General features: G+C 63.8%; 1 protein-coding gene and 1 long non-coding RNA gene across 4 annotated transcripts; one reads left to right on the top strand and one right to left on the bottom strand.

The window, feature by feature from the left end:
- Nucleotides 1-1046: 1046 nt before the first annotated feature.
- E4F1 (E4F transcription factor 1) lies at nucleotides 1047-10502 on the bottom strand. Of its 3 annotated transcripts, none has more exons than XM_029946805.1 (14): nucleotides 10200-10485; nucleotides 7957-8105; nucleotides 6647-6752; nucleotides 4274-4464; nucleotides 4067-4187; nucleotides 3804-3953; nucleotides 3534-3712; nucleotides 3015-3224; nucleotides 2643-2748; nucleotides 2324-2541; nucleotides 1997-2195; nucleotides 1778-1920; nucleotides 1624-1686; nucleotides 1047-1540 (listed from the first exon to the last, which is right to left on the bottom strand). In XM_029946805.1, the coding sequence occupies exons 1-14, from the start codon at nucleotides 10369-10371 to the stop codon at nucleotides 1184-1186; spliced, it is 2364 nt and encodes a 787-aa protein (XP_029802665.1). In that variant the 5' UTR covers nucleotides 10372-10485; the 3' UTR covers nucleotides 1047-1183. The 3 variants fall into 3 exon arrangements, with proteins under 3 accessions (XP_029802665.1, XP_029802664.1, XP_029802666.1); XM_029946804.1 differs by having other exon boundaries at nucleotides 2643-2751; nucleotides 10200-10484; XM_029946806.1 differs by having other exon boundaries at nucleotides 1427-1540; nucleotides 1830-1920; nucleotides 2643-2751; nucleotides 10200-10502.
- LOC115298269 lies at nucleotides 2221-3701 on the top strand. Its single transcript, XR_003911691.1, has 2 exons — nucleotides 2221-2488; nucleotides 3650-3701. It is a non-coding gene; the product is annotated as an uncharacterized LOC115298269 (long non-coding RNA).
- Nucleotides 10503-12128: the final 1626 nt, after the last annotated feature.

Raw genomic sequence — 12128 nt, 5'->3', positions numbered from 1 at the left:
AGGGCTGGGAGTGACAGAGACTCTCCTGAGCTCGGATCTGGGGTCAGGCACACCAAGCCACCCCTCTCTGCCCAGCCCTGGGGCCACGGGGGCTTGGCAAGAACCCTGACACAGGGGTTCCCTGCATCTCCCGGTGGTGCACTAAGCTTACCATGGCCATTCTACCCCGTGGGGAAACTGAGCCCCAAATACAAGGACCCTATTCCCATCCAGCCCTGGGTCAGCCCAGTCCTTCCCAGCCACAGCACCCCCACATCTGCAAGCTCCATCACTCACCTGGGATGTGGATGGGGCGGCGGCTGGGGCTCAGGATCTAGGTCAGAGATCCGGGCTAGGGGTGTGTCTGTGGCACCACAGACACCACGGCGTGGTGGGGCAGCAGTGTGGCACGAGGGCTCGGGCGGGTATTTGAGGTCCTGGTCCAGGGAGGGGCTGGGCTGCTCTGGGCCCGCCCCTGAAATGGAGCTGGACGCTGGCACTCCTGGTGGCAGGTCCCAGGGAGAGCCCTGAGGGCCACTGCTCTGGTGCCCCCATGCCCGTCAGAAGCAAGATTCCCAAGACCCTGATCGCCTCCCAGCCCCATGTCAGGACTGGGTAAGAGGTCAGCCATCCGTGGCCCAGTCCTCGCTCCTGTACTCCCCCCACCGCCAAAACCAGGTCACCCAGAATGTCCCTCCTTCCTCTGGGAAAACAAGGCCGTGCAGCCTCGTCCCCCCACACACTGTCACCTCAAGGTGAAAAGGCCTTGGTCCTCTGTCCCGACAGACAGCACTGGGGCTGGAGGCGGGGAAGCAGCGCCCGGTGGGCCTCAGGAAGCTGGGGTCATGACTCCAGCTGGGCAGGGCGGCAGCAGGAGGCTGCCTGTCCACATGCCAGTGCCACCCACACATCGCCAGGGTGCCGCCAGCCCCTCCGGAGCCCTGGGCGGGGTGGATGGGCACGGGAGTCCAGAGGGCGGCCCGGGCAGGTGTGCTGCCACAGGGAGCCCTGCCAGGACAGTGGCCCCAACCCCCGAGGCTGCCGCTGCCGCGGCAACACCACACGTGGCAGGTTTTCATGTTTTATTGTAAAGCGACGAAACCCTATGTTTACATCCCTTCTGAACACCTGAATTCTGTGTTCCTTCTTCTCTGGGTCCTCGCCCCTTCCCAGCCCAGTCTCCACGACCCTATAGGTGGCCACGCTACACAATGACCGTCTGCACCTCGAGCTGGCCCTCTGGTGAGGCAATGACCAGCTCGCCCGCGTGTTCCAGGATTTCAATGTCCTCCGATGAGACCATGGTCACCGTTGCCTGCTCGGCACCATTTGCGCCCGCACGGGCCGTGAGTACAGTGCCCTCGCTGATGGCCGAGGCCAGCGTCATGGCCACCTGCTCCGTCAGGCTCTCAGGGGTAGCGATGGTGATGGTGTCGGCCGCAGCCGCCTCTGGGCCCAGCCCCGCCTCTTGGTCCATAGTCACATTCTGCACGATGATCTGGTGCCCGGCGCTGGCCTGGTGCACAATCTGCTGTACCACCTTCATGATGTGGCTGTCCACCTGTGGGTGGCCCAGGCTCAGCACGCGGCTGCGCGGTGGGAGGGGGCCCCACTGCCTCCTGCAGCCCTCCCCCAGCCCCTCACCTCCGTCTGGGCGCCCTCAATGATCTCTGCCGCTTCGCTAGCCTCCGCGTCGTCCGCAGCGGCCTGGGCAGGGGTCAGAGGTTAGCGGGGGGCGGGGCCGCCCCTGCCCGAGGCCCCGCCCCGCCCGAGGCCCCGCCCCCGCCCGAGGCCCCACCTCAATGATGTACTCCTGAGTGTCGGCCACGACGGAAGAGAACTCTACCAGCACGGCGTGCGGATCGTCGGCGAGGACGGCGGCAGCGGCCGCGGGGCTCTCCTCCGCCACCAGCAGCTCCTCCACCTCCAGCAGGCAGCCGCCTGGGGCGGGGGCCTCAGTCAGCACGCCAGACGCCCCCCTCGCCTCCCCCCGCTCCCCGCCGCGCCGGGCCCTGACCTTTGGTGCGCAGGTGCCGGTTGAGGGTGCCGTGCTCGGCGAAGCCCCGGCCGCAGCGGTAGCACTTGAAGGGCTTCTCGCCGGTGTGGTGCCGCACGTGCCGCACCAGGGAGCCCTTCTCCCGGAAGCCGCGGCTGCAGAACGGGCACACGTGCGGCTTCTCCTCCAGGTGCGTCCGGAAGTGCACCTGCTGGGCGTTCTGTGGAGTGCCACCATCAGTGCTGGCCTGGCCCCAGCCGGGCGGAGGGGCAGGGGAACGGGGCAGGGATCTGGCCAGGAGAAGGGAGCCCTTGGGTAGGGGTCAGGGCCCAGGCGCTGAGCACCCACCTTAGTCTTGTAGCACTTGCCACACTCAGGACACGGATAGGGCCGCTCGTCCGAGTGGACGCGCCGGTGGCCGCGGACATGCGCGATGGTCTTGTAGAGCTTCCCGCAGTCTCCGCAGCGGAAACGGCGCTCGTGCACGTGAACCTCCTGGTGCTTCTTGAGCAGGTAGGCCTTGGGGAAGGCCTTGCCGCACTGCGCGCAGGTGAACGGCCTTGGCCCTAGGGTCGCACTGAGACGTCAGGCCGGTCTCCACCTGGGGGCTCCATGCACCCATCCCGGCTGGCTGTGCCCACTGCCCCCCCCCACTCCTGCCACCCACCTGCATGACCCCTTTTGTGGGCCTCCAGGGTGGCCGCCGTGGGGAAGGTCTCGCTGCACTGAGGGCATGGGTGGGTCCTGGGCACAGCTGAGGCCCCGCCGGCCACCTGCTGGGGGAAGGGGCTCACAGCATGCCTCCAGCACCCACTGCGGGCTGGACCCCAGCAGCACAAAGAACAGAGCCGTGGCACCCCCACACCGGCAAGCTCCTTCACGAGCCCAGGGAAGGCAGTAAACGGGGAAGAGTCACTGCACAAGGGACGCGATGTTTCCACCCCAGGAAACACAGCAAGGACAGCTGCCAGGCCAGGGTCGTGCCCTTGTACCCAAGGTCTGACCCCGAAAGGAGCTCGCTGGCAGTGCAGGCACCTACTGTCTCCACTGGCTCCACCTCCAGCAGTGGCAGCTCTGAGGGACTGTCTCCCAGGGGCTGGGGACTGGGCGCCTCGGGAGGGGCTGGCTCCAGGACCCCCTCCTCTCCAGTGACACGCTCAAGGACGATGCCAGAGTTCTGCATGGCCTGGTGCAGCAGGTTCTCACGGCCAGCCTCACTGGAAGAGGGGAGCTCCTCAGAGCCGGGGGGCTGTGGGCAGGCAGAGGGAGGGCAGTGACACTCGGTACCCACTTGCATGCACCACACGGGGCAGAGCCAAGGGCCCCCGGGAGCACTGTGCATCCCCCTCGGGCAGTCCCACAGCCCGCTCCACCTCCCCTCAGTTCCCTGTCCCTCACCCCGCCCTGCTCTCTGGCATGCCACTGGTCTCCTGTCTCCCCTACAACCAGACTGGGCCCCAGGACGGAAGGCCAGATGGGTCCTGTTCCGACTGGAGCCAGCGCCCAGTACAGAGCCCGGCACTGAGCGGAGAGAGGCCACCCCCCTGGCTGCCCGCACCTCTGGGGCCAGGGCTTTCATGCCCAAGGGAAGCTCTTGCATCTGGACATGGACTTCGTGGATGACAGTGCCCTTGGCGTCTGTCACCAGGTGAATCACGGGTGATGTCTCCATAGGTTCACTGGTCACCGATGACGATGATGATGACGTGACTGTCCCCATGGTGGAGGCACCAGATCCTTTAAGGCAGAATCGGGAGTCCTTGGAGAACCCGCCAGCCAGAGCAGCACCTGGGCCAGGGCCAGCGAGGGGCGCCCCTCCCCCGCTGACCTGCAGGCGCGTCTTTGCCCCCGACCACGTCCTTGCTCATGCCGAAGCGAATCTTCTCTGTGCACGGGGTCAGAGACTTGAGGTGCCGGGTCAGCGCACCCGACTCCCGGAAGCTCTTCCCACACTTGGCGCACTTATAGGGGCGCTCATCTGCAGAGAGGGCGGAGTGAGCCTCCGGCAGGGAGGGTGGCCCGGGGCCACAGCCTCACGGCCCCTCAGAGGCAGGGGCCACAAGGCCGGCTACTGGCCCCCGCCTGGCTCACCTGTGTGCCGCCGGTGGTGCCGGATGAGCGAGCCCTTCGTCCGGAAGGACGCCCCACACAGCTTGCACTCATGGTCCTTGCGGCTGCTGTGGGTGACCATGTGGGCCTTGAGGATGCTGCCCTGGGGGAGAGGGGAAGGGGGCTCAGGCGCCTCTCGGGGGGGGGGGGGGGGGGGGGGGGAGGCCCGAGCCCGCGGCCCCAGCTCACCGTCTTGAAGGTCTTGTGGCACAGCGCGCACACGTAGCGGCCGTCCTTGTTGACCAGCAGCTGGACCTGCGCCGGCTCGCCCTCCCCGGGGAGCCCGGGGCCCTGCTGGCTGGGGCTGCCTGGGGCTTCTGCCATCTCATCCCCCGCCTCTGCCTCAGCGGCCACAATGACCTCTTTGATGTGTCCACCGCCTAAGGAGAGGCAGGTCAGCCGGAGCCTTGGGATGCTGCGGGCCACACCACCTCCTTGGATCCCTGCCTGGGGACATTGCTAGGACACGGGGGAGCTGTCCTGCCCACCCTCCAGCCCCGGGGCCTGGCACCTGCTCCACGAGCGGGAGGCCGCCCGGAGGAGTTCCAGGACCCCAGAATGCGTCCAGTGGGGAGACCTACCATGAGCCCTGGTGCCCCCTCCCAAGCCAGGGAGCGCAGGACTGGATGTGTGCAGGGGTCCTGCCCCGTCTGAGGACCACTGAGTGCCAGCACAGACCCGGTGGATGGGCCACCTGGCTCACGGCCATCGGCCCCGCTCACTGCACTGGCTCCCACTGACAGGCAACAAAGACGCCTCCGGGGCCACCGACCGTCTAGAGGCCAGGAGGCTGGGGACCCGCCCGGGAGAGACCCCTGGGGCTGCCCGTGGAAGGAGGCCCGGCCTTGGCACCTCTCACGGATGATGAAAAGATCTGACAACGTGCAGAGCTAAGCTGTAGACACGCTTTGTAATTTCTGCTCATAAAGATGCCATGTGGGAAGTGGCTGTAAAGCCACGTCTTAGGAACCGTCTCCATCAGCTGGCCAGAGTGTTTTGACAAGCCGTTCTCCCAAACAGAATGCAAACACCATGACTCAGAGACAATTAAGGGCATCTCTCGCCCGGGCCCAGGCTGACGAGCTTGAGGCTCTATCTTCCTCCACCCCGGAAGCAGGGCAGGGACTTTGCCAGGCTAGGACCTGGGATACAGCGTGGCACAAGAGACCGTGGAGGGCTCAATGAAGGAAGAGCATGGCTGCCCCGAGCCCAGAGATGAAAAACGAGTTTGTTTCCAGCAAAGAGGCAAGAGAGCCTGAAAGAGGTATCTGGCCCCCTGCACAGCCTCTGCCAACTGTGGCCCCTGGCCCCACAAGGGGTAAGACCGCCTCCCCCCCCAGTCCTGGGATGCCAGCAACTGGAAGTTTAGGACTCTAGCCCACCCTGGAGCACTGAGCAGCAGACTCCTAGGGGGCATTTGGGGCACCCAAGATGTCTGCAAAGGGGGCAACTTCCCAAGGGGACAAGAGAGGTGAGAGGTATGGAGAGGGGAGCCCCAGGGCACAGGGAGGACCTGCCGAGCAGCAGAGGGGCGGAAGTGGTGGGAGGGCCTGGCCAGAGGCCCAGAACCCCAGGGAATTTGTTTTCCCACGTGATGCCACCCTGGGCCCCACCCCCCACATGACAACATTCCTATCACGAGTGGCAACAGGCGAATGTTCCCATCCACAGGAATGTCGGGCCAGGGGAAGGGCAGCATGGAGACAAGGATGGACACCTGGTCACCTCCCTAAGGTGGCACCGTGGCAGGAAGGCCTGCTCTGAGGCCCCGCTCCCGAGGCTCCACCTCTGTTCCTGCCTCAGCTGGTTCCAAGGGCTTCCCAAGGCCAAGTTCTACCTGTTCCCCAAACCCACATCCTGTCCAGATGCCCACTCAGGCACCTGCCAGGACTCCCACCCAGTCCAGCAGACCCCCAGGTGACAACCCTTCCCCACCCCACTGGGCAGCGGCTGCACCCTCGTGTTCAAGCCCAGCCCCGGCTGTGCTTTGAAGGCTCCCCCTCCCTGACCATCAACACCCCTCTCCCCGTGCACATCACCAAGGCCCTTCAACTTACAAAGAGCCATCAAGCACGCTGACTGGGCACTGGACGCTCATAAAAGCAAGGTGAGAATCAGGGCAGGAGTCGCCACCCCCACAGGGGAGGGGATAGCCAAGGTCAGACAGCAGGTCAGGACAGAGCTGGAGCCACCAGTGCATCCCGTGCATATCCCAGCCTGACCCATCAGAGCGGACTGAGGGGTGGGGAGCGGGAACCGGGCTGGGCAGAAAAATGAGGAAGATTCCAGAAGGACCACGGAAGAAACAGTCTGCAGAAGCAGCAGGAGCAAGCAGCCAGCTGTGACTATACACGAAGTGAGGCCTCCCTGAGCGCAGGCCACACGCCGCCCCTCTCCTGGTGGGCGGGGCCTGGCGCCCAGTGCTCGCTCCTGCGGGCCTCAGCCCAGCTCAGCCAGGCCTCGCTCTCAGGAGAACAGGAAGATGCGGGCAGCAAGGGCCCCTGGCCTCCAGCTCTGACCACAAGCAGCAGTGGACGCCACTGGGGCGCAGGGCTGGCTTACCCACGATGTCGGGGGTGTGGCTGATGTCTGCCGTTAACGCGGCCGTCTCCACCACGATGTGGGCCACCGTGATGGGCTCCTCCGGGCCGGCCACCGCTGGCACCACCTACGGTCGGGGGACAAGGGACAAAGAGGACTCTTCTGCGGGGCTCCAGAGATCCCTTGGCTTGGAGAGGGCAGGCTTGGGTTTACGTCCACGCGAGAAGGCTGCGGTGACACCTGTCATCTCCCCCGACATCCCTCCCACCCCTGCTCTGAGTCTGACTCTCAGCCTGGTCCCTCCAACCCAGGCCTAAGGAGTCAGCCCTGTGACTCAAACGCCCCTGGCCACCGTGGGCCCGACACAGAGCACAGAGCACCCTGTGGAGGGCTCCAGGGAGAAGCAGCTCCGGCCGAAGCTCCAGCACCTTCGCCCACCAGCCCCAACCAAGGTATCGAGGGATGTGGGACTGGGGGCTTTCCTGGAGGAAAGGGCACCACCCGGAGGGGCCAGGAAAGAGCACAGGGTCCCAGTGGGATGGCTCTGGGCTCCCTGTCCTCTGGGCCATTCCCCGTGACGACCTGAGGCAGCCAGCCTCCCCAGAGCCTCCTCTCACACTCCCACGAGACCACCACCCAGCAAAGGTGCTGGGGCCTTCAGACGCCTGGGTGCCTGCAGCCCAGGCACATGCAGCATGACGCCGGGGCTGTGTTTATGACAAGGTGCCAGCGTCCCCAGAGCCACCCTTTGTGGGACCCCAAGAAACCATGGATACAGGGGTGCCTGGGGGCTCAGTGGTTGAGCATCTGACTCTGGGTTTCTGCTCAAGTCATGATCTCAGTCTGTGAGTTCAAGGCCTGTGTCAGGCTCTGTGCTGACAGTGCTGAGCCTGCTTGGGATTCTCTCTCTCTCTCTCTCTCTCTCTCTCTCTCTCTCTCTCTCTCTGTCCTTCCCCCAGCCTCTGTCTCTCTCTCAAAATAAACAAACAAATATAAAACAGAAAAAGAAGAAGAAACCATGTGTTCAGGGCAGGGGATAAGCCAGTGGGACGGCTGGGAGCCAGGACAGACCCCGAGGCCCCCAGAAAGGAGGGACGTCAACTGCACAGGCTTCAGCCAGAGGCTGCTGAGAAGGCCGGGCCATGCCGGGCTATCCAGGAAGCCCAGGCACACGGCCAAGCTCTTGGTGGCACGGCCCAGACTCCCTCATCCATGACCAGATGCCTGCCCTCCTGCCACCCCCCTGCCACAGGCCTGCCCGGGCACACACGCCCCCTCCCTCCACCAGGCGAGCCAGGGGAGGACGGCGAACTCGTGGGCGGAGGGCTCACCTCCGGGCCCAGCAGTGCGGCAGCGGGGGCGGCAGGCGGGGCCTCCTGAGGGGCCCGCTGGCAGGCTTTCTGGAGTTTGTGCTGAACGAAGTCTTCCAAGGCAGTGAACTCGGCCTGGCAGCGGCCACATCTGTGCACATCATCCTCATCTGCAACGAGCCTGTGCTCAGTGGGGCCTGGGAGGGCCTCCAGCCCTAGGCCAAGTCCACCTGAGGGTGCCATTGGCCCAGAGGCACCTTCCAGCCCCAGGAGACCTGCGCAAGCGGGGCCCACCCCAGGAAGAGCAGCCCGCTGTGGCCCCAACCTGACAGGCTGCAGGGATCCGCTGAGGCTGTCGTGCCCCAAGCCCCCACTTCGGAGTTGAGGGGACAGCCCCAGAGAGCAGCTCTGAGGTGCAGGGACACACACACGGGTTTGGGGACAGTGGAGGACCAGAGTTTAAGATGGCTTCGTTGGCTCAGAAGCAGCAGGAGCGCGCCCTCTCCCTCAGGGTGGAACTTGGCGGAGCTGCTCCACCGCCCAGGGGTCCGCCCTCACCACCCAGGCGGACACGCAGGCCCCAGGTCCTCAGCAGACACTCCCGGCTCACTGAGTCCCTCCTGGGCGCCGGGCACCTCCCTGGGGATGTCCCCAAATCCAGCCAGCGCCCTGCGGAAATGAGGATGAGTATACTCCTTCCAGAAAAATGACCTGAGACTCAGGACCACCCCACTGGTGAGTGTTGGGGCCAGAACCTGAACCTGAGGGTCCACTACAGACACCCGCTGCCTGTGCAGAGGGATGGGAGGATGTTCCTTGTGCCTGTGCAGGAGGCTGCCAGTCCCACCACTCCCATGCAGTCCCGAATCAAGGTCAAACCCAGACCTGGCACATGGAGAGGAGAGCCAAGGCCCACGCCACAGCCATGCCTGGCCCGCAGGGGACCACCAGCCAGAGGGCAGTCCCCTCCAGTAGGCGCACGGTCCCAAGCGAGGCACTGAGGTGCCCACCGCCCTTTTAACCTTCCCACCTCGCTCGCCAAGTCTGACTCGCTATTGCCAATGAAGGATTGCCCACCACAGAAGAGGACAAGGCCGGGGTCAAGACCAGCGGTCCCCAGCAACCTCCAAAGAGATCCCTCTCTGGGCTGGCACTGCCCCTGGTGGTACTGCCCCTCCCCCAGCTGGGACAAGAAGAAGCAAGAAAAAAAATGCACCGAGAATATGAGTCCCGTGGAGACAGGGACCACTATCCCGGTATCACTAGCCAGCCCCCCTCCGGTCTGGCCCGGTCTACAGGCTCATAGGAGCCTAGCGGAGCCCCGGGAAGGGCCCCAACTTCTGTCTGCTCCAGCTATCAGGGCACCTGTTCGTCAGCTCTGCCCTCAGCCAGTCACCACCCGCTCCGTCTTCCTTCTCACTGGGGCCCTGGGAGGCAGCACAGCCCAGAAGGGAGGGGAGCCGGTTGCAGAATCACGTCGTCCTGACATCCAATCCAGTCCTTGCTACTTACTAGCTGGGTGACCTGATCACTTTCACATCTCTGAACCTCAACTTCCCTCATCCACAAAATGGGAACAACAACAACAGGAGCATCCAGGGTTGGTTTGAGGATGAAAACGCTGAGGCTGGGTAAGTGCTTAACACGTTCTTAGCAGCAGCAGGATCCCTTGCTCAGGATCAAACAGCCAGAGAGTGGGGGAAACGGCAGGTCTAGGACGGAGCCACAGGCTGGCTGCAGGGCAGTGGCCCCGCGCCCCAGAGCTCTGCAGCCTCCTCGAGGGGGAGCCTGGAGCCCCGAAGCCCCGCCCCCTGGAGCCGCCGGCCCCGCCCCAGCCTGGGCTCTAGAGGCCCGTCAGGTGCATCGGGAGGGGACCCAGAAGGAGGGCAGGGCCTCGCCCGCACCGGGAGGCGAAGAGGCGCCTGACCGCTGACCTGAGGGGCAAGGCTGCCAGTGGAGGCGATGGCGGAGGTCTACACACGAGCAGCGCAACAGGCGTGGGCACCTGTGAGTATCCGCGAGTGGGCACCGAGGCCCACGGGGTGACTGGCACCCCACAGGAGAGGCCCGAGGGTCTGAGGAAGCCGGACGACTCGAGGAGGGCTATGCAGACCCCTTGGGGACCCGTGAGGTCCGCAAGGAACCGGGGTCTGGGCCGGTCGGTCGCGTCCACAGCTTAGGCCATCGGAACCTCCTCCAGCGGGACTGAGCCGTCCGTACCCCGGCCGCGCCCGACCCTGTCAGGCCCTGTCATGCCCTGTTACCTTCTTCGCTAAAGGGCGCCGGGAGGCTGAGGAATCCGCCAGGAGCCAAGGCCGCCGCCGCCGCCGCCGCCGCCGCCGCCGCGACCCCGCCCTCGCCCGCCTCCCGCCCGGCTTCGGCCCGGGCTTCTGCCGTATGCGCGGCCGTCACCCGCACTGCCATCGCGCCCTCCATGTCGCAACGCGCCGCAGGAAGATGGCGGATTTACGACCGTGTCGTCATAACAACGGGCCGCGCTGAGGCGAGCGAGAGAAAACGACGAGAGGAAGACGACGGGGCGGGGCCATGTAGGTTTGACAGACAGGCAGCGGGGCGGAGCCTGGGGAGAGGGGCCTAGAACCTCAGAGGCGGGGCCAGATTCCCTGAGAGAAGGCACTGGCCGGGGCTGCTCGGAGGCGTGGTCGCACTGGAGCGGACTGACAGGAGGCGAGGCGGGGTCAGAGGCGGGCCCTCGGGGCGTGGCCTAGTGCGACGGGGGCGTGGCCATGCCGGAGGAGCGGAGGGCTGGGTTCCGGAGTGGCGTCAGACCCCGAGAGCTTTAGGAAAGAATGAGGCGGACGGGCTGAGCGGGTGGTGGGGCCGGCGGGTACTGTGGGGACGTCGCCCCAGCCCAACCCCCTCGGGTCAGAGCCTCCCTTGTTTGTTGCCGCGATCACAAGGAAAAACCCGAATTTGGGTTTGGCTAACCGGTAGCTTCGCTAAGCCTTTTATACTTATGCATATTTATTACATTGTAATAAATATACGTAAGATTTACCATTCGTGGTATTTAGTGCATTCACAATGCTGTGTGACCATCACCACCGCCAAGTTCCAGAACGTTGTCATCCCAAAAGGAAACCTATGCCGTTAGCGCTCACTCCCCGTTCCAGTCCCTGGCCACCACTTTCTGTAAAGACTTGCCTTACGTTCTCATAGAAATGGAATTACACATGTGGTCTTTTGCATCTGGTTTGCTTTGCTTAGCATGTTTTCCAGATTCATCCATGTTGTAAGCATGTCAGTACTTCATTTCTTTTTACAGGCTGAGTAATATTACATCACCTGGCCAGACCACAGTTTATTTAGTCTTTGAGTGTGGGTTGTTCCCACCTTTCCCACTATTCTGAACAGTGAGTGCCGCCATGAATATGTGTGTGCAAATTCCTTTTATTCTTTGAAGGTAATATTTAGTTAGCTCTTTGAAGCTAAGCACTTTACAGGATTTTCTCATTTAAGTAAGATACCAGTCACCCCCATTTTGAAGATGAAGAAACTGAGGCACAGTACTGACAGGATGCTTGCCCAAGGGCAGACTGGAGACTCAAAGTCTGCACAAACCCACGGGGCATGCTCTCCCACGTCTCAGTTGTCTTCTGTGGCCCAGCCCTGTGCTGAATGCCGAGACTCGGATGAATCAGAACTGGTCTCCTCCACGAAGGCTAATTTCTAGGGAAGACCAAGCAGAGACACAAGGGCTGGGGCAGAGAGTAGACGGCTCTGCCTGGGAAGGGCACCAAGCAGAGACTGTCTCCGTGCTGGGGCTGCCCAGCTGGGCGCCTGAGGACCCTGGGCCTGGCAAGAGCTGGAATGTGTGAAGCATGGGTCAGATCATCAGAGGTCAGCTGGGGATAACGATGAGCTTGCTTTCTGCATGAGGCTTGCTCACCATTGCAGGGGGTGAGACTGTGTGAAAGCATTTCGAAAGGATCCCTCCGACTACTGTGCGGATCAAAGGACCTGAGGACCATAGAGGCAGGAAGATCCCACATGGTTGGTCTCTGACAGGGACAAACAGGAGGAAGAAGAGGTAGGGAGCATGTGGAGGGGGCCTCTGGGAAGGGAGGACCGGGAAGACAGTAATGGGGAAGCCAGCATGAGAGAGAGGGGAGGCACCAGAGGAATGGGCTAGGGAAGGGTCTCAAAGGCAGAGGCCAGCCTGAGTTGGGGGG

This window comes from Suricata suricatta, chromosome 8, assembly GCF_006229205.1.
Source record: "Suricata suricatta isolate VVHF042 chromosome 8, meerkat_22Aug2017_6uvM2_HiC, whole genome shotgun sequence".
In the NCBI taxonomy this organism is placed as follows: domain Eukaryota; kingdom Metazoa; phylum Chordata; class Mammalia; order Carnivora; family Herpestidae; genus Suricata; species Suricata suricatta.
The sequence above is the reverse complement of the archived record's forward strand: the minus strand, read 5'-3'. Positions and strand labels throughout refer to the sequence as shown.